We start from the raw sequence: 20,518 nt of genomic DNA on the forward strand, positions 1-20,518 counted from the left end.
CATTTCCTTAAATTTTTTCTTAAACTTTCCCAAGTAGTTTGAAATGGACCATACATGTGATTATAATCCTACGGATTCTTTACCAGCTGAGTTACCAGGGAGGCCCAAGCTTCCTGGGAAAAACGGTAAATAGCCATTCCTTAGGGTGCACAGGCTCTCAAGCTAAGCTATGGAGAACTTTCTGCTTTTAAGTGATAAAAATACTTCTTATTCAAATAAATCACATGAGAATTTATATGCATGTGTTCCGTAGATGAACTGACAGGAAATATCTAACATACATGCTTCCTTCCTCATGGGTTATTATGAGACCCACAGTTCTGCTCTGTATTCCTGGCATTACCAGTAAAAGCACAGCCTGCCTGCTTGGTGGTGGCTCAAGTTTCCTACTAATAAGGGAGCAAAGGATGCAACTGCCCCCAGCTCACCTGCAAAAGAAAGCTTTGTGAATATCTCACTAAAGGATTCCCTCAGCTCTAAAACTGGCATCAATCTACTGGTCATTCAATGAGGAGACAGGTCTGATATCACAAAACTAGTGACTGGCAGGGACAAGAATCAGAGTCTGTGCTTGTTTAATGGCAAATCTTGTGCTCTTTCTACTAAATTGCTCTCTTGTCTAATTAACATAACTGGAGTGGATACAAAGAAAAACAGAAAATGAAAAAGAAAATGGCTGGGATAGAACCTAGCCTGGTGCCTGGCAATGCACAGGATAGTCATCACATGTGAGCTTTATGGCATCATTTGTAAGTGAGGCCTGAGGGATAGATAAGCAGTAGGCACTGTGGGCTGAGGGATAACAGGATGGAGCATCTCAGGGGTGGATTGTTTTCCAGATAAGTAACTGGGATGATGGAACTACTATTCTCCAGGGCTAGGCTAGGAAATGTGAACTTCTTTCTGAGAGCAGTAGAGATCCATGAAAGAATCTTAGGGGAAAGATGTTTGAAAGTCCAGAATCTATGGGAAGCAGTGGGGAGGGCAGTAAGTTGGACTCAGCACAAGCACCAGACTGCTCTAGGATGAGGTACAAGAGTCTAGCTGGCATTCACCCTAAACTAGGGAACTCCCTGGGCAAGTCTATTCCTACACAGAAATCAAACAGGCACCCAAATGCCAAAAAAGAGGGGGTTTCTTTGTTAAGCTACCAACATTGGGGTGGTCATGAGAGCATCATTTGCATCTCTCCCGTTACTAGGTACAGCTGTCAAGCAGCAAGTTGATGTAGGAGAAACACAGTCTCTACTTGCCCCCTTCCAAGGAGGCATGGCATTGCATGTACATCCTCCATTTAGGAGCATTTGTCTATGTGAATTCATGTAGACTTAGTGAGTACATTTAAAGTTTATTTTCTGTCAGGAACAGTGCTACGTTTAAAGGAAGTAACACTGAGCAGGCTCGATGTGGTCTCTAATCTCAGGGACCTTACAGAAAAGAGGAAGATAAAGTCCAGTAAACAATTCCCCAAAGCAGTGTGACTTAGGAAGTAAAGAACTCCGTTTCTGGCTTCCATCGTGGATATAGAAAACTGGCACACTTTGCTGCCACCACAGCAACAAGAAAAACCTGAATAACTGGCGGAAACATAATTTCCTGGAGGGAAGGGATCGTTAGGGATGGACATATACATATTGCTATATTTTAAATGGATAGGACTTCCCTGGTGGTCCATGGGTTAAGAATCTGCCTGCCAATGCAGGGGACATGGGTTCAATCCCTGGTCCGGGAAGAGTCCACAGGTCACGGGGCAACTAAGACTGTGAGCCACAACTACTGAGCCTGCTCTCTCTAAAACCAGCGTTCTGCAACAGGAGAAGCCACCACAGGAGACGTCTGTGCCCCTGCTCATCGCAGTTAGAGAAAGCCCACATGCAGCAACAAAGAACTGCCACAGCCAAAATTAAACAAAAATTTCAGAATAAATAAAAAATAAAATGGATAACCGAGGACCTACTGTATAGCACAGGGAACTCTGCTCAATGTTATGTGACAGCCTGGATGGGAGGGGAGTTAGGAGGAGAATGGGTACACGTATATGTATGGCTGAGTCCCCTCCCTGTTCACCTGAGACTATCACAACATTGTTCATTGGCAATACCCCAGTACAAAATAAAATACAAAATAAAAAGTCTAAATAAAATATAAAAAGAAACACACACACACAAAAAAAAACACCCCACATTACTTTCTTGAACCCAGAAGGTGTAACCAACTAACCTGAAATCTAGGGGAAGAGATACGCACAGAGATATGGATATGAGCACTGGATGAAGACACGAGAGTAAGGTGCCTGCTAAAATTTGTAACCAAGTGCTGAATGCCAGATGTGTGTATGATAGAGAATCTGGAAGCCTCACACACAAGACAAGTTCTAACCCACTCAAGATTCTTCTTGCACCACCAGGCACTCATAAGGAAGATTATGGAGAGGGCCAGAGATGGGGAGAAAGTCTCCCTCCTCAGCCAGATCCACAGCATCACTAAGTACATGTTCTATCTCCTAAGTTACTACAGACAACATTACCACCAGTGATTTCCCTACCACGTAACCACAAAGCCTTTTCCAAACCTCTCGCGGCAGTTTTCTCACCATATTTCCAGCCACTAAGTTTCCTCACCCTTCTCATCTGCTTTCTTGCTGCAAAGTTCTAAAGTCAATGCCACACTTTAAGCTTTTGTTTCAGCCACATCTTATTTCTGATACAAACGTCTGTGTCAGTTATGTATTGCTGCCTGACCAGCTTATATGCTCACAATTCTTTGAGTCAGCATTTGAGATGAACTCAGCTGGGCAGTTCTGATACCCAGGGTCATTCACAAGACTTAATTCACCTGATGGCTTGTCTGGAGTCAGATGGTCTAAGGAGGCCTCACTCACCTGTCTGAGGATTGTTGCTGACCGTCAGGAAATCCTCTCTCTCCATGTGGTGTCTAATCCTAGAGGAAGCTGGCCTAGGCTTCATCACACTGTCCTCAAGAATCTAATCTTGAGCTAAAAGATGGCAAAGGCTAATGTGTTTTTCTTCTTTAATTATTTACTTTTGGCTGCACTGGGTCTTCGTTGCTTACTCTCGTTGCAGTAAGGAGGGGCTCCTCTCTAGTGCAGTGCACAGGCTTCTCATTGCAGAGGGTTCTCTTTGTTGCAGAGCACAGGCTCTAGGGTGGGCAGTTTTCAGTTCACTGCAGCTCCCAGGCTCTAGAGCACAGACTCAATAGCTGTGGCTCACAGTGTGAGTTGCCCCATGGCCTGTGGGATCTTCCTGGACTAGGGATCAAACCAGTGTCTCCTACACTGGCAGGTGGATTCTTAACAATTGGACCACCAGGGAAGACCCCCAATGTGTTTTTCTAGCTTCTATTTCTATTGTGTTTGATAATGTTTCACTGGCCAAAGAAAGTCATGTGATCAGGTTCATCTTCAAAGGGTAGAGAAATAAACTCCACCTCTTGATAAGAGGAGCATCAAAGTCACACTGAAGAGAGGTGTACAAAAGAGAATGGATGAAATTACCGTGCAGCAATCTACATCACTATTCACACACACAAAATAAAGCAAGGTAAAACATAAGAAATCACTTACCCACTAATACAGCTATAAATAAATTGACAGTAGCATGTGCTGTCAAGGATATGAAGCAAATGAAACTTTAATCTACTGATGTGGTGGTTGGTTGTTTAGTCGCCGAGTTGTGTCCGACACTTTCTCAACCCCACGGACTGTAGCCTGACAGACTCCTCTGTCCATGGGATTTCCCAGGCAAGAACACTGGAGTGAGTTGCCATTCCCTTCACCAGGGGATCTCCCCAGCCCAGGAATTGAACTTGCATCTCCTCCACTGCAGGTGGTCTCCTCCTTTACCACATTACCAGTCACCAGGGATTCCCAATTGATGATGGAAGTATGAACCGTTTCAACCACTCTGGAAAACTGTTTACCAATATCTACTGAAGCTAAAAATATGCCTATGCAATGACCCAGAAATACCATGTCTAGGTTTTATACCCAAGAGAAATAAGGAGATATGTTCCCAAGAAGATATACACAAGAATACTCATAGCAGCTTTATTCATAACAGCATTGGGAAAGAACCCAGATGTCCATAAACAGAGTGAAATTTTTTAACTGTAGTGTATTCAGACAATGGAATATTACACAGCAATTTTAAAAGAGATCTACTGGTAATGTGACAAAGATAAAGTTCATAGGCACTATATTAAGTGAAAACATCAGACACAAGAAGGCGTACTGTGTGGTTCTATTTTTCTGAACAGGAAAAACAAATCTATGGTGACAGAAGTCAGAATACTGGTTAACTCTGGAGATGGGGCTTACTGACCTGGGTCGGGCCCAAGAGAACCTTCTGGGAAGATAGAATTTTTTTTTTTTTTTATGTGGGTGGTGTGAAAGTGTCACTCAGTCATGTCCAACTTTGTGATCCTATGAACTGTAGCCCACCAGGCTCTCTGTCCATGGACTTCTCCAGGAAAGAATACTGCAGTGGGTAGCCATTCCCTACTCTAGAGTAGCAGAGATAAATATATATAATTTACTGAGGTGAACACCAAGACTTACGGACTTTTATGTAAGTTATGTCTCAATTAAAGAACTTTAGAGGAATTCCCTGGCAATCCAGTGGTTAGGACTCTGCACTTTCACTACCAAGGGTGTGGGTTCAATCCTTTGTCAGGGAACTGAGATCCCACAAAGCCTTTCAGTGTGGGGGAAAAAAAACAAAACTTTAAAACACAAAAACAGAACTCTGTGAGTTCAGGCGAAATGGACAACAGCTCCCTGCAGTGAAGTTCTGTATCGAGAGCCAGACTGTCACTTACCACCTACAGGACCTCAGTTAACTTATCAGGCCTCAGTTTCCTCATCTGTGAATTGGGGATAATAACAGTACCTTCCTCAAAGTGTCATTGTAAGGACTAAATAACTTAAAAGATACAAAGTTCAGGGTAGTAGCTATAATACTATCTAGCAATAATAAGCACTAAATAATTACTTGCTATTATGATGATGAATGGCTGAATATTCACTGCTAGGGAGAAAGACGGCCACTAGAAGAATAAAAGGAACAATTAACTGAAAGCTTACAAGATGTCAAAAATCTTTTAATTCCATTGCTTCAAAATATATGAAATTTGAATTAAAAGACTCATTCAGCAATTCATACATATGGTAGGAGTGTTTAATGGAACTTTCTCAGTAAATGATAGACTGGCAACTGCTAAGGACTGAATGTTGGTGCTCCCTGGAGTTGACATGCTGAAGTCTAACTCCCAAGGAGATGGTTAAGAGGTGAGGCCCTTGGGAGGTGATTAGGTCATAGGGATGGAGCTCTGATGAATGGGATCAGTGCCCTTACAAAAAAGACTCCAGGGAGCTCTCTTGCTCCCCTTCTGCCATGTGAGACATGGCAAAAAGATGGCCATTTATGAACTAGGAAGTGGGGCCTCCCCAGACATCAAATCTGCCAGCTGTGATCTTGGACTTCCCACCTCTAGAACTGTGAGGAATACATTTCTGTTCTTTGTAAGCCACCCAGTATTTTCGTTATAGCAGCCCGAGCTAAGACAGAAACCAGTATTTTAAAATGTGTAAAAGACTTTTATACACAAAGAGCATGCTCCATCTAGTGGACATTTATAGGATACCATACATTGACTTCCACCATCCAAGAAGCATTTATAAAAATGAACCATATATTAAGTGCATCAGTTAGAGACTGCATTCAGCCACAATAAATCCATCCCTGCCCTCCCCCAAACTCCCCTCCCCCCAAAAAAGACAATGTCATGTACCAGTAAGAAGTGCATCTTTTTCGTGTAAACAAGATGTCCAGAAACAAACAACCCAGGGCTGGTACACCCACACAAGGATACCAACCGGGGAACCAGGATGGTTGTAGCTCTGGCCACAAACTATTATTTTTTAATCTATTATTTTTATATGTTTAATTTGGCAGCACCATACAGCTGTGGGATCTTAGTTCCCTGACCAGGGATCACACCCTCAGCCCTGTATTGGAAGCTCAAAGTCCTAACCACGGGACCACTAGGGAAGTCCCCCACGCTCTCTTTAGACTGCTGCTTTCGCCCCTGTGGTCACAGGATGCCTCCTCTAGCACCAGATATGGTGCCCGCTTGTACAAAAGGCAAGAAGGAGACAAAGTGAAGTGTTAGTCGCTCAGTCGTGTCTGAAGACTCTTTGTGACCCCATGGACTGTAGTCCGCCAGACTCCTCTGTTCATGGAATTCTCCAGGCAAGAATACTGGAGTAGGTAGCCATTCCCTTCTCCAGGGGATCTTCCTGACCCAGGGACTGAAGCTGGGTATCCCGTATTGTGGGCAGATTTTTCACTGTCCGAGCCACCAGGGAAGAAGGAGAGGGATCTGGCTAAATGAAACCATTCCTTTGTGACATCTTCCCCAGGACTCACACTCAAAGATGCCTCTTGCTGGCCAGGACTGGAGAACGTGGCTTCCACTGCCAGCAAGAAGGACAGGGAGGTGGAAGTATTTTAATCATGCGCATTCCCTGATGGTGTAGTGGTTTGAATGCGGCCCCCACCACCACCATCACAGAAAGATATGTCCACCTAGAAACTCTGGTTGTGAACTCAGTTGGAAAAGGGTCTTTGTGGATGTCATTAGATTAAAGATCTTGAGATGAGGCCATCCTGGATATCTGGGTAGACCCTAAGTCCAATGATGTGTCCTTATAAGAGACACTTAGAAGACACAGAAGAGGACACAGACACACAGAGGAGAAGGCCACGTGAAGACGGAGGCAGTGATGGGGGCGATGCTGCCACAAGGCAAGGCACACCTGGGGCCACCAAAAGTGGAAAGAGGCAAAGAAGCCTCCTCTCCTAGAGACTTTAGAGGGAATGTGGCCCTGCAGACACCTTGATTTCAACTTCTGCCCTCCAGAAGTGTGAGAGAATAAAATTCTCTTGCTTTAAGCCACAAAATATATATGTACATTGCATAGTCCCAATCTGAACAAAAATACCTAGGTGCTTTTGCAAGTAAGAAGGGGCAGTTTTGGCAGGCAACTACCAAGACATGCCATTTTCCAGGCAAGAGTACTGGAGTGGGTTGCTATTTCCTTCTCCAAGGGTTCCTTTCCCAACCCAGGGATCGAACCCAGGTCTCCCGCATTGCAGGCAAACGCTTTACCGCCTGAGCCATCAGGGAAGCCCTAGACCTAAAAGCAAATCTCCATAAATACTTAACATTCAACAACATAAAGATCACACACTCTGCTTGTGGTGTGTTACGTGTGTGTACACGTGCTCAGTCGTGTCTGAGTCTCTGTGACCCCAGGGACTGCAGCCCACCAGGATCCATGGGATTTCCCAGGCAAGAATACTGGAGTGGGTTGCCACTTCCTTCTCCAGGGGATCCTCCCAACCCAGGGATAGAACCCTCCTCTCCTGCATCGGCAGGCGATTCTTCACCACTGAGCCACCACAGAGGATGTCGCTAAAGGAGTACTAGGAGAGATGATTACCGCCCCGGGTGCTTAGTCTGTAGAAACAGGAGGTTAATCAGCAAGGGGCCCTTCCATGGGCAGAGACACAGATAAAGGCAGGTCGCTGGTCCTGACGTTTTCTCCCCTGGCGTGAACCCTCTTGTGCACGCTGAGTGAAGAGCTGTGTCGGAAGGCTTTGTCACACTGAGTGCATTCGTAGGGTCTCCCCGTGGTGTGGGTTCTCACGTGGACGATGAGGTGCGAGGACTGGCCGAAGGCTCGCCCGCACTGCGGGCACACATAGGGCTTCTTGCCGGTGTGGGTCCTCGCGTGCTTCCTGAGGGATGAGGGCTCCCCGAAGGCGCGCCCGCACTCCGGGCACGGGTAGGGCTTCTCTCCGGTGTGGATCCGCATGTGACTCTTGAGGGTGGAGAGCCGACTCAGGACCTGCCCGCAGGTGGCGCACTCATAGAGCTTCTCGCCGGTGTGGATCCGCTTGTGCACGTTCAGGTTGGTGCTCGTGCGGAAGGGCTTCCCGCAGTGGGTGCACTGGTAGGGCTTCTCTCGGGTGTGGGTCCGCACGTGCGTCTTCAGCGACGAGTGCTCCCGGAAGGTCTTCCCACAGTGGCCGCACTCGAAGGGCTTCTCTCCGGTGTGGGTCCGCATGTGGCTCCTCAGCGAGGACGGCTGGGTGAAAGCCTTCCCACAGTCCTTGCACGAGTAGGGCTTCTCGCCCATGTGGTTCCTCTGGTGCAGGATCAGGTTGAAGTTCCTCGTGAAGGTCTTCCCGCACTGGCTGCACTCGAAGGGCTTCTCGCCGCCGTGGGTCTTCAGGTGGCGCCGCAGGTTGGAGAAGTACTTGAAGGCCTGCCGGCACTCCTGACACTCGAAGCATTTCTCCGCGGTGTGCGTCTTCTCGTGCCGGATGAGCTCGGAGCTGTACCGGAAGGATCTTGCACATTTGTCGCACGTGTAGGTTTTGTCCCCGCTGGGGACTTTCTCAGGCACGATGAGGCGGGTGGTCCGGAGGAAGGATTTTCGGCTCTCTCGGCCTTCAAAGGGGCTTCCTTCAGTAGGAAATCGCGGGTACTGAAAAAGCGGTTTGATGCTGTCAAAGGGCTTCCCAAGCTCATCATATTTATAGAGGTTTTCTCCGACCTGAGGTGGCTCCTGTCAAGTGAGGAAAATGGGAAGACCAGAGGCTTTACTGCAGTCACAGGTATTCTCCCACAAGCAAATTGTGTGTAGGAGAGAGGCAGTCCTATGGTTCAAACTTATACCGTCCTAGTGTATCTCTGCCATTTCTACCCTGACTTCCTTCAAGAGGATACTCTGCCACAAAGAGCTATCATTTTCATTACCTTCATGGGACTTCTTAGAAGTAGATTTTTTTTTTAATTGTTAAAGACTAAATTGAGTCTTGAATGTTCTACATCTGTGTCAGATTTACAAAAATGGTCAACTTTGCACTGTTTACAACAGACAAGACATGGAAGCAACCTAAATGTCCATCGACAGAGGAATGGATAAAGAAGATAAAGTAATGGAATACTACTCAGCCATTAAAAGAATGAAATAATGCCATCTGCAGCAATATGGATGGACACAGAGACTGTCACATGGAGTGAAGTAAGTCAGAGAAGGAGAACTATCTTATGACATGCCTTATACATGGAATCTAAAAATAAACGATATTAATGACCTCACTTGCAAAACACAAACAGACTCACAGACTTAACAGTACAAACTTATGGCTGCTGACTGGAGGGGAGGTGGTGCGGAGTTGGGGGGGGGGGGGTGGACAGGAAGGGACAGTTAGGGAGTTTGGGTTGGGATGGACATGTACACACTGCTGTATCTAAAATGGATAACCAACAAGGACCTATTGTAGAGCACAGGAAACTTTGCTCAATGTTATGTGGCAGCCTAGATTGGAGGGGAGTTTGGGAGAGAATGGAGACATGCATATGTATGACTGAATCCCTTCACTGTTCTCCTGAAACTGAACACTTACCTGAAACACATTATTAATCAGCTATACCCCAATACAAAATAAAAAGGCTTTAAAAACGATTAGCTTTGGGAACTCTGTGAGATACATCTTGATCTACATTTAGAGTTTTTTCCCCCAATTCATGACATTCACAGACTCTCTCCCAACAAACTGCCTTCTCCTAGGTGAGTACCACTTGCCTTGAATCTCTCTCTGAGCTTCTTGAGTTTCTAGCCTACAGCAATTCCCACTGTAGAGGACCAAGAATAATCCCTTATGCCTTACCCTTTTCATGCCAATGGATGGAATCGCTGCCAAAATATCTTGATTAGGAATGGAGTCTTGGTGTTGAAGGTGAGGACCTGGAATGAATTAAGGGGGAGGAAATATCAAGTGCACAGGGAAGGAAACTCTGGAGTCAAAAGGACCAGTAAGCTAGATACATGCAGATTTTTTTTTAATATTGATCCTAAATATGTGAAGAAACTGAATAAGAGGAACATATCAGGACTTCCCTGGTCCAGTGGTTAAGACACCACACTTCCAATGCAGGGGGTCCAGGTTCGATCTCTGGTTGGGGAACTAAGGTCTCACAGGCCACGTGATGTAGCCAAAAAATAAATTTTTTTTAAAAAAAGGAACATATTAAGGAGCAAAAAAAATTTTAAGCTGTTTGGCTATGTGAAGAGTTAAGTAATCACAGGAACAAGGAGTGGAAATAGTAGATAATTTTCTAAGAAAAGATTCCATGAAGACTGAGCTTGATGTTGAGAGAAAGTATTAGTTAAAAACATAGTGGGGAAGAACTGGATGAAATATACACATCAAAGTGCTGAATGTAAAAAGGAGGTAGGATAATTTACTCTATGCTCTATGAAGCCAGAGTAAAGTGTTAGAGGTAAAAAAGCAAGGGAAAGAGTAAAGAAAGTGAAATTTACTGAGGAAGCTCAACCCAACTGCGTTCCCCATCAAGGATACTGAAACTGTTTCTAAATCTTACACACTCATCTTAGCACCCAGAGCTGGTGCTCCCCTCGCCTGCCTAGTGCTCACCTAACTGGCCTCCTGGCAAGACCCCTCTCTCGGTGATGCACAGCTCTTCTCTTTGCTCCATATGGGAAGACATCCTGGTTTTGCAGAGTTGATCACCTGCTTATGGGAAAAGATGCAGGATGTGAGCAGACTGTGCCTGCCATGCAACAGGGGCTGATACTCTGAAGTCTTCAGGGTCACTGGAGATGGAAACAGCTACATTCTGATGTAGGCTTCCTTCACAAAGGAACTAAGGTACAAGCTCCCTCAATGGGTCCCAAAGAACAGTGGACTCTCTAATCCCCACAACCCAGGGCCCGGCTCAAGAAGGCACTTAAGAAGCCCAGGAAGAGCAGACAAGCCTTCATTTCCATGAGGAAGCCACAAGACTATCATAAGCACCATGAGGGCAGGACCTCTCTGTCTCTTCACCTCTGGATTCCCCAGACCAGCACAGTTCTGGGAACCCACAGTGGCTGCATGAATGTGTGCATGAAGCAGCAAGGCTGGCCTTACCCACAGAGGCCAGGTTCCTGTAGTTCTCCAGCATCACGTCTCTGTATAGGCTTTTCTGGGCAGAGTCTAGAAACAGCCATTCTTCTGGTGTGAACAGCACGGCCACATCCGCAAAGGTGACTGGCTCCTAAAATGCACATCCAGGAGCTCAGCCAGAGGCCAGCCCCTCCAGGACTCAAGAGGACAGTGAGGGGCTTGCAGGCCTGGGGAAGGGAGACTCCCATGCACAGGATGTTCAGATATAGTTCTAAAGTCCCTCAGCTCAGGCCTCAGAACTGCAACTTTCTCCATCTATTCTTCCCTCCAAAAATGAGAGCATCCTGAAGTGTGGCAGCCAAGGACCTCGACTTCATGACAGGACTTAGGTACTAACAACTAGCCAGGACTTCCCTGGTGGCATAGTGGGTAAGAATCTGCCTGCCAATGCAGGGGACACAGGTTCAATTCCTGGTCCAGGAAGATCCCACATGCCAAGGGGCGACTAAGCCCACGTGTCACAACTACTGAAGCCTGTGTGCCCAGAGCCCATGCACCACAAGAAGAGCAGCCACTGCAATGAGAAGCCCATGCACTGCAATGAAGAGTGGCCCTTGCTCGCTGCAACGAGAGAAAGCCTGAGCGCGGCTACAAAGACCCAGTGCAGCCAAAAGTAAATAAGTGATTTAAAATAAAACAACAACTAGCCTGGAAACCCTCGCCCCTAACCCCAGGGTCCAGCAGGTGAGGTCGCTGCTCACCCACCACTAGAGGCCCAGGGCCTGGAAGCCTAGAGACCAGCTCTGTGGGGTTGAGAAGCTCCCAGACAAGGGGAGGGGACAAGGAGGCAAAGCAGGAAGAAGAGTAAGGACTTCCAGCTTACCTGTGGACAGGTGGCCAGTCCCCCAGGAGTCATGGCTGCTTCTCCTATGCTCTCCTTCTGGAGCCAGGCAGGGCCCTGAGCAGACAGAGCTGCAGAAGAACAGGAGAGCCGTGAGGGTCTCAGCGGCAGGGCTGAGGCTGCCCACCATGACTGTGCGTGACCACAGGTGCACACAGCCCCTTGGACAAGCACACAGACACGTACTGTACACTGAGATGTGCATGCTTGCACACACCCACAGCTACTTGGGCACATGGGCACACTCACCCACACCAGTACCCACACATGCATACACTATGTGCAGAGACACACACACACAGACACCACTAGAGGTCCAGCACCACACATACACAAGCACACACACAAACACACAGAAATATACAGAAACACACACAGCTCTTTCATCTCGGCCGCCAATATGCCAACCAAACTAAGGAAGACCCAAAAACTTAGAGGCCACATGAGCCACGGCTGCATCATGGGAAACACCCAGGAAGCTGAGCTAACACTGGTGGCCTGCTTCACCACAGGATCAACTTGAACGAATATCACCCAGGAGACGTTGGGAAAGTCGGTACAAGGCATTACCATTTAAAGGGGAACCAGAGCTTCTGTCCAACTGTCAACCTTGATAAACTGTTGACCTTGGTCGGTGAGAAGATCCAGATAAGTGCTGTTGAGAATAAGACTGAAGCTGTCCTATCACTGATGTGATCAGAAAGATCTGGGGAACAAAAAGCTCCCAAAGCAGCCTGTCATCATGAAGGCCAAATTCTACAGCAGAAGAGCTGAGAAGAAGACTAAGGGTGTGAGAGGGGCTTGCAGAGAAGGAAATGGCAACCCACTTCAGTATTCTTGCCTGGTAAATCCCAGGGACAGAGGAGCCTGGCGGGCTACAGTCCATGAGGTCAAAAGGGGTTGGACATGACTTAGCAACTGAACACCACCACACCAGCTGGAAGCCACATGGTGGGAAATTCATTAAATGTCAAGTGCTTCTGCATGGAACTCTGTTCAATGTTATGTGGCAGCCCGGATGGGAGGGGAGTTTGGGGGACAACGGATACATGTATACATATGGCTGAGTCCTATATATATGACTCGGCTTCACAGTTCACCTGAAACTATCACAACATCATCAACTGGCTATACCCCAATAAAAACTAAAACGTTTTTATTTTTAATGTTAACAAGTGCTTTAAAAAAACACACACACACACACATTTCCTCCATTCCAAATCTCTGGAGCTACAGTCTCGATCCACCAACAGACGCTGAGGTTTCTACAGTGCCCCTTTCTCCCCCTTGACTCAGCCCTGAGTCAGCTGTTCCTCCCTGACTGCAGGGCCCCTTCCTCTGCCCCAACTCTGCAGGGTTGGTACCGCCCAGGACTTACCACAAACAGAGCAGAGAAACCACCACTTCCCTGGGAGCCTGCCCGAGAAGGAAGCGTCCTTCCTTTCCCGTCTTCAAATCGATAACATTCCTCCCCTACACCAGGCTCCTCACTCTGGCCTGTTATAGAGAAGTGATGCCCCACAATCCCATCTCCCGATACCCCCACTTCCCCTCTCAGTGGGACCTTTCCCTTGGTCATTAAATCTGAACCACGTCCAATCCCTGATCCCATGGTATTAGTTTCCCATGGCAGCTATTTAAAAAAAAAAACAAACCACAACTGGGTGGCTTAAAACAACAGAATTGTATTCTCTCAGAGTTCCAGCAGCCAGAAGTCCAGGATCAAGCCGTTGGTGGGGCCACACTCCCTCTCAGACTCCGGCTGAGTCATTCCTTGCCTTTTCTTGGCTTATGGTGGTTGTTGTTATTCAGTCCTTAAGTCATATCCGACTCTTTGCAACCCCAAGACTGCAGCACACCAAGATCCCCTGTCCTTCTCTACCTCCCAGAGTTTGCTCAGATTCACATCCATTGAGTCGGAGATGCCATCTAACCATCTCATTCTCTGTCGCCCCCTTCTCCTGCCCTCAATCTTTCCCAGCATCAGGGTCTTTTCCAGTGAGTCAGGTCTTCGCATCACGTGGCCAAACTATTGGAGCATCAGCTTCAGCATCAGTCCTCCCAATGAATATTCAGGACTGATTTCCTTTTGGGTTGACTGGTTTGATCTCCGTGCAGTTGAAGGGACTCTCAAGAGTCTCCTCCAGCACCACAGTTCAAACACATCAATTCTTTGGCACTCAGCCTTCTTTATGGTCCAACTCTCACATCCATACATGACTACTGGAAAAACCTTGGCTTCTGGTGGTGAAGGTCAATCCTGGGCTTATAACTGCGTCCCTCAAATTGCTGCCTCTGTTGTCATGTGACCTTCTCCCCCATGTGTCCCTGTCTTCACAAGGCATCTTCCCCTTCTTAAAATGGCACCGTTCATGTGGGATTAGGGTCCACTGTCATGACCTCACCTTAACCTGATGTCATCTGCGAAGACTCTATTTCCAAACAAGGTCACGTTCACAGGTACCAGGGGTTAGAACTTCAATAGGGTCTGGTCGGGGGGGGGGGGGGGGGGGGGGGGGGGGGCGGGTCACAATACAGTTATAATACCCCACCTCTCCCTCTGGCTACTGTTTTATCTCTTTGTTCCCCATCGTGGGCAAACTCTGTACTCATTCCGTCACCTCATATTCAGTTCCAAAACACCACCATTCAACGACCAGCACCTCACTAGGGTCCCCTGTGACCTCCATCTCCAGGGAGGATCTAGTAGAAATGTTCAGTCGTCCAGTCCCCCTATGTTAAAGCCCACCCCATCTGGGCTTCGGAGGGCTTCCCTGGTGGCTCAGTTGGTAAAGAATCTGTCTGCAATGTGAGAGACCTGGGTCAGGAAGATCCCCCTAGAGAAGAGAATGGCAACCCACTCCAGTATTCTTGCCTGGAAAATCCCCTGGACAGAGGAGCCTGGCAGGCTACAGTCCATGGCGTCACAAAGAGTCGGACACGGAAGAACGACTAACACTTCCACTTTGCTGGGCTTCGGCACCCAACCCCAGCCTCCTCCACTCCTGTGCAAGTTCCTGCCCCGTCACTTGCTAGTGTCCTATCGGGACGCCAGCATGCTTCTCCTGCATTGGCAGGTGGGTTCTTTACTGCTGAGCCCCCATTCCCCCTCCCGTAAGTGCCCCCAGTTGTCTGGTAAATGAATGCATACATGACCCACCAAACTATCTCAACTTGACCTCCTGAATACATCTTACATAGTTCCATGCTTCCCTCGGAGAAGGCAATGGTAACCCACTCCAGTACTCTTGCCTGGAAGATCCCATGGACGGAGGAGCCTGGTAAGCTGTGGTCCATGGGGTCTCGAAGAGTTGGGCACGACTGAGCGACTTCACTTTCACTTTTCACTTTCATGCACTGGAGAAGAAAATGGCAACCCACTCCAGTGTTCTTGCCTGGAGAATCTCAGGGATTCTCCATGATAGGCTGCCATCTATGGGGTCGCACAGAGTCGGACACGACTGAAGCGACTTAGCAGCAGCAGCAGCAGCATGCTTCCCTACTGTGCAGACATAAGTTAACACAGCCCTCCTGACTGCTCTCCTTAGCAAGGCCAGCTGGCAAGGCTGGCCCTTAGCTGGCCTCTGGGAACTTGGATTTCTTTTTTCTTTTCTTTTTAAGCCTTCTATTTTAATTCCTTTTATTTATTTATTTATTTTTTTGGCTGCACCGCACAGCATGTGGAATCTTAGTTCCCTGACCAGGGATTGAACCCATGCCCCCTGCATTGGAAGTATGGGGTTTAACCACTGGACCGCCAGGGAAGTCCCAGAATTTGGATTTCGAGACAGTTCCCCTGACCCTAACTGGTAAGAGGGGCTCACTCTGCTTTAATTGTCTGTGCAAACAATGAGGTCCTTGTTGGATGCCTTCTTTCTTTCCAGAAGCCTGGAGTTTAGGTATGTGCTGGGCAGACAGTGCCTACACGACCAGCCCCCAGGGAAAACCCTGGGCTCTGAGTCTATAATGAACCTCCCTGTAAATTTCACTGTGCACATGTTGTCACAGCTTACTGCTGAAGGAATTCAGCATGTCCTGTGTGGCTCCACTAGGAGAGGACTCTGAAAGCTTGTGCCTGGGTTCCTGCAGGTGTCACCCCAAAAGCCTTTTCCCTTTGCTGATTTTGCTTTGCATTCCTTCACTGGAATAAATCAGAGCCATGAGAACAACATTAAGCTGAGTTTGGGGCATGGCCTTAAGGACCCCTGACACGCCTACTCCATACTCACTCCCCAGCCCCTGGGGGAGGATGTCAGGGGTTTGTCTGCAATTGTTTCCCAGTGCCCTTCTCACCACGGGATGACAGTCTAGAGCACTTCCACAGTACCTTAAGAGCAAAGAGTACTCCAAGTACTCCATGAGTACTTTATAGCACAGATGGCCAAAAACCACATAAAAAGATGCACAACATCGCTAGTCATCAAAGACGTGCAAATCAAAACTACAGTCAAGTATCACCTCACACCTGTCAGGATGGCCATGATCAAAAAAATCTACAAACAATAAATGCTGGAGAGGATGTGGAGAAAAGGGAACCCTCCTTCACTGTTGGTGGGAATGTAAATTGATACAGTCACTATGGAGAACAGTATGGAGGCTCCTTAAGAAACTAAAAATAGTAATACCATATGACTCAGCAACCCCTCTCCTGGACATATACCTGGAGAAAATCATAATTCAAAAAGATACATGCACTCCAGTGTTCACTGCAGCACTATTCACAATAGCCAGGATACCGAACCAACCTAAATGTTCACGGAGAGAGAAACAGATAAGACGACATGGTATATATATACAATGGAATACTGTATGTGCTACATTTTCAGTTGTGTCCAACTTTTGCAACTCCATAGCCTGTGGCATGCCAGGCTCTCCTGTCCATGGGATTCTCTAGGCAAGAATACTGGAGTGGGTTGTCATGCCCTCTTCCAGGGGATCTTCCCAATCCAGGGATCAAACCCACATTTCTTTTGTCTCCTGCATTGGCAGGCAGGTTCTTTACCACGAGTGCCACCTGGGGAGCCCATAAATGATGAGATGACTTTACATATTCTCTCCCTAAGACAACGACTGCAGTCAGAAGAAAGGAAGGTGGACTCAAGTTCCCAGACACAGCAGAACACAACACAGCAGGGCCCTCTGGCTGTAATTCCACCAGGCGCTCACTCACCAGCACCCCCAGCCCTCCACAGTCTGGGGAGGCCCAGCGCAGGCTCCGGCGTGGCCACCCTCTGTATCTGCACAGCCACCTTCAGCCCCTGGACAGAGTGACAGGAACAGATTATAGAGTCACAGTGTGGGTGGGATCCGCTCACACCTGCTCACCCGGACTGAACTGGTGTTAACTGGCCCTGCTTTGGGAAACATGCTAAGAGGAGGGACAAGGCTCGTTCCCCATGTCCAGGTTGACAACTCCTCGACACAAAACTAGTCAGTGTCATGGAATATCAAGCCCAAGATGGGACGGAGAGAGGGAACCCGGGTAGGGAAGGCCTCATCTAAGCAGCCTCTTGGAGCAGGGGACATCCTGGGGCACGGAGGAGCAGTGGATGGCCAGTAGACTGAGGGGTGAAGGAGGAGGCATGGGTGGAACCCTGCAAATGAGGGGGTGTTAGTAAACTATTCCCAAGGGGAAAATCCCTGCTGTGGGAGAAAGGACGGGAACCCTCCTACACCAACGGCCACTCCCTCGGGAAAGGTGTTTGAACCAACTTGTTTTTTGTTTTTTTTTTAATTTACATTTGGCTGTACTGGGACTTTGTTGCTAGGCCTAGGCTTTCTCTAGTTGTGGTGGGCAGGAGCTACTCTCTAGTTGCAGTGAGGGGATTCTCACTACAGTGGCTTCTCTTTTTGCAGAAAACAGGTTCAACAGTTGTGATTCTTAGGCTCTAGAGCTCGGGCTCAATAGCTGCGGTGCACGGTCTTAGTTGCCCCATGGCACATGGAATTTCCTGGATGAGGGATCAAACTCATGTGCTCTGCATTGGCAGGTGGATTCTTAAACCACTGGACCACCAGGAAAGCCCCTGACTTACTTTCTAGAGGATGTCTCTGGCCTCCATGTCCAGCAGGAGGCTGGGTCCAGGAGAACTAACAATGGCTCTGGGCAAGGTGGTGGCACCAGGGCCAGGAGCAGCAGTCAGAGGCAGGTTCATACTTTGGAGGAAAAGATGGCAGGACTTGGTGGAGGATGGGAAGCAAATGTGGCTGGTCCTCAGGACAGGTGATGGGTGGGAGACAGGGGAGAATAGGCCCCTTCTCCTCAGGGCAGGGCTCCAAGCACACCTTAAAGTGTCCTTCTGTGTAACTCTCTCCACCTCAGAACCAGAACATAAGGCCCCGAGCCAAGAGCATGGTGACCGGCTTGGACACTCTCCACACAGCCCTTGGGTCACAGGACCTGCTCATTCCTGCAGGTTTCCTGGCCATGGAAAGGGTGGAAGGACTGAAGAAGAAAATCTGGACCCAGAGAGGCAAGACCTGGACCCTGGGTGCCACCCCCTCCCCTAGGACTGCCCAGGGCCTGACGTCAGGCTGGAGATATTTACACTCAATGCAGAAACACCAAGGCCTATTCAGTAGTTCTCACCAGGAGCTAAGCCTGGGCCTCCAGCATGTTCCCAATTTCCAATCTAGTTGGCCTTCCATTCCTCCCTCCCTCCTACCTCCCCACTTACAGACATATCTTGAACCTTGGGCCTTCTTGACAGAGGCTGGGGCCCTCCTGGCAGACCACCTCCCAGGCTGACTGCATATTCAGAAGACTGCTGGAGAGCTGACCAGTCCTCTGGAGCCGGAGGCATCACCTCCTCTTCCATCTCAGACTTGATCTCTATCTTCAGGTCCAGCTCTGGCCCCTGGGAAAAGGAGTGGAGGGTGCTAAGTAGGAAGAGGTGGTATGGAGGCTGTCCTCACCCTAAGAGACCCAAAGTTTGGGGGTAGTGCCATCAGAATTTGGGGTTCGTGGGACTTCCCTGGTGGTCCAGTGGCTAAGACTCTGCACTCCCAATGCAGCAGGCCTGGGTTCTATCCCTGGTCAGGGAACTAGATCCCACTTGTCACAACTGAAGTGTTAATTGCTCAGTCTGACTCTTTGTGACCCCATGGACTCTAGTCCGCCAGGTTCCTCTACCCATGATTCTCTAGGCAAGAATACTGGAGTGGATTGCCATTCTCTTCTCCATGGGGATCTTCCTGACCCAGGGATCAAACCTGGGTCTTCCATATTGCAGGCAGATTCTTTTTACTGTCTGAGTGACCAGGGAAGCCCATGTCGCAACTAAGACCCAGCCAAATTAATTAATTAAGAAAAGAATTTGGGCAACGTGGATCTGGCAGTTTCAGACCTGGCAACTCTCCCTACTTCACTGTGGGCACCAGCCACTGAGGGTCTCTGAGAACCGACTGCACCAGAGACTTGGACGCACACAGCTGGTCCTTTTCTGGTTCTGGGGAGCCTGTGGCTGGAGGGTAGACCACCAACCCTCAGAGGCACTGAAAGGTATTTCACTAGAAAGGTTTTTGCTTTGTTCCAGGAAGCACTGCACAGCTTGTGAAATCTCAGTTTGCTGACCAGGGATTAAACTCGAGACCCTGGCAGTGAAACTGCAGAGTCCTAACCACTAGACTGCCAGGGAGTCCCTAAAGAGGTTTTTACAGAAAAACTGGGAGCACTTAGTTCTGAATATAAACACTGTTCTGTGTTTTCCCAGGTTCTGTATCTGCCTATCTGGCATCTGTCAATCACAGGGCCACAGTTAGTTATCCACATCTCCCGTGACCCAAAGCCCACACTCTGAACCGCCTCCTTTATGGAGTTCTCACACACCAAGCCAATATTCCTCCCACCCTAAATCACCCAAGATGGGAGCTCCCTCCAGATACTTCATGTCTTGGAGGAAATTCCTTGGCTCAAGTGTCTGCCTGGCCCTGGTGTGCTCATCCAACTCAGCTACTCCTCTCCTCCTCCTATGAAAGGAAATGAAGAATTGTCCCCCATCAATCTTACCATTTGCAAGTCATAGGATGAGTTTTCCTCTGAAATATCCTGCAGAGGAGTAGGCTCGTTGGGTGTAAATTGAGATTCCCAGTCTAAAATGAATGGGGAAGAAAAAAAATTACCTTATTTCATAAAAAAGTCATGGTATGGAACTGACACACTCATTTTTTTTTTCTAATATTGACCCTAAACTTAGGACAATACTGAAAGGTAGAAGGTATCAATGAGCAAGCTTGCGTTCTGCCGTGTGCTCAGTCATGTCCAACTCTTTGTGACCCCATGGACTATAGCCCGCCAGGCTTCTCTGTCCATGGGATTCTTCAGGCAAGAATACTGGAGTGGGTTGCCATTTCCTCTCTCCGATCCTGGGGAGAGTCTCTTGTGTCTCCTGCATTGGCAGGCAGATTCTTTACCACTGCAGTGAGCAAAGGGAGATTCTAAAGAGTAGGGCTGTGTGTAGAGTCAGGCAGTGATGGCATGAGGTGGAAACCAGAGGCTTGTCCTGGTAAGAGAATTCATGTAGGCTTTTTTAATATTTAGTTATTTTTGGCTGTGCTGGGTCTTCACTGTGGCCCGTGGGATCTTCACTGCAGTGCGTGCACTTATCTCTAGTTGTGG

At 48.1% G+C, this 20,518-nt stretch overlaps 1 protein-coding gene and 1 pseudogene across 14 annotated transcripts in view; one reads left to right on the forward strand and one right to left on the reverse strand.

Annotated features, from left to right (window-relative positions):
• Positions 1-4,052: 4,052 nt before the first annotated feature.
• ZNF333 (zinc finger protein 333) overlaps positions 4,053-20,518 on the reverse strand; it is a 30,088-nt gene continuing 13,622 nt past the window's right edge. For 12 of the 14 annotated variants that reach the window (XM_061150061.1, XM_061150072.1, XM_061150070.1 and 9 more), the window contains 8 exons: positions 19,910-19,992; positions 18,579-18,758; positions 17,072-17,159; positions 11,884-11,972; positions 11,025-11,151; positions 10,530-10,628; positions 9,762-9,838; positions 4,053-8,653 (listed from right to left, as the gene is read on the reverse strand). In XM_061150061.1, the coding sequence (XP_061006044.1) occupies positions 7,556-8,653; positions 9,762-9,838; positions 10,530-10,628; positions 11,025-11,151; positions 11,884-11,972; positions 17,072-17,159; positions 18,579-18,758; positions 19,910-19,992 (1,841 nt within the window). In that variant the 3' untranslated portion in view covers positions 4,053-7,555. The remainder of the gene's footprint in view (positions 8,654-9,761; positions 9,839-10,529; positions 10,629-11,024; positions 11,152-11,883; positions 11,973-17,071; positions 17,160-18,578; positions 18,759-19,909; positions 19,993-20,518) is intronic. The other 2 variants (XM_061150059.1, XM_061150064.1) reach the window with 2 other exon arrangements.
• On the forward strand, positions 12,005-14,311 carry LOC133061828 (large ribosomal subunit protein uL15-like; annotated as a pseudogene).

The sequence above is a fragment of the Dama dama genome, chromosome 9 (genome assembly GCF_033118175.1).
Source record: "Dama dama isolate Ldn47 chromosome 9, ASM3311817v1, whole genome shotgun sequence".
NCBI classification, from domain to species: domain Eukaryota; kingdom Metazoa; phylum Chordata; class Mammalia; order Artiodactyla; family Cervidae; genus Dama; species Dama dama.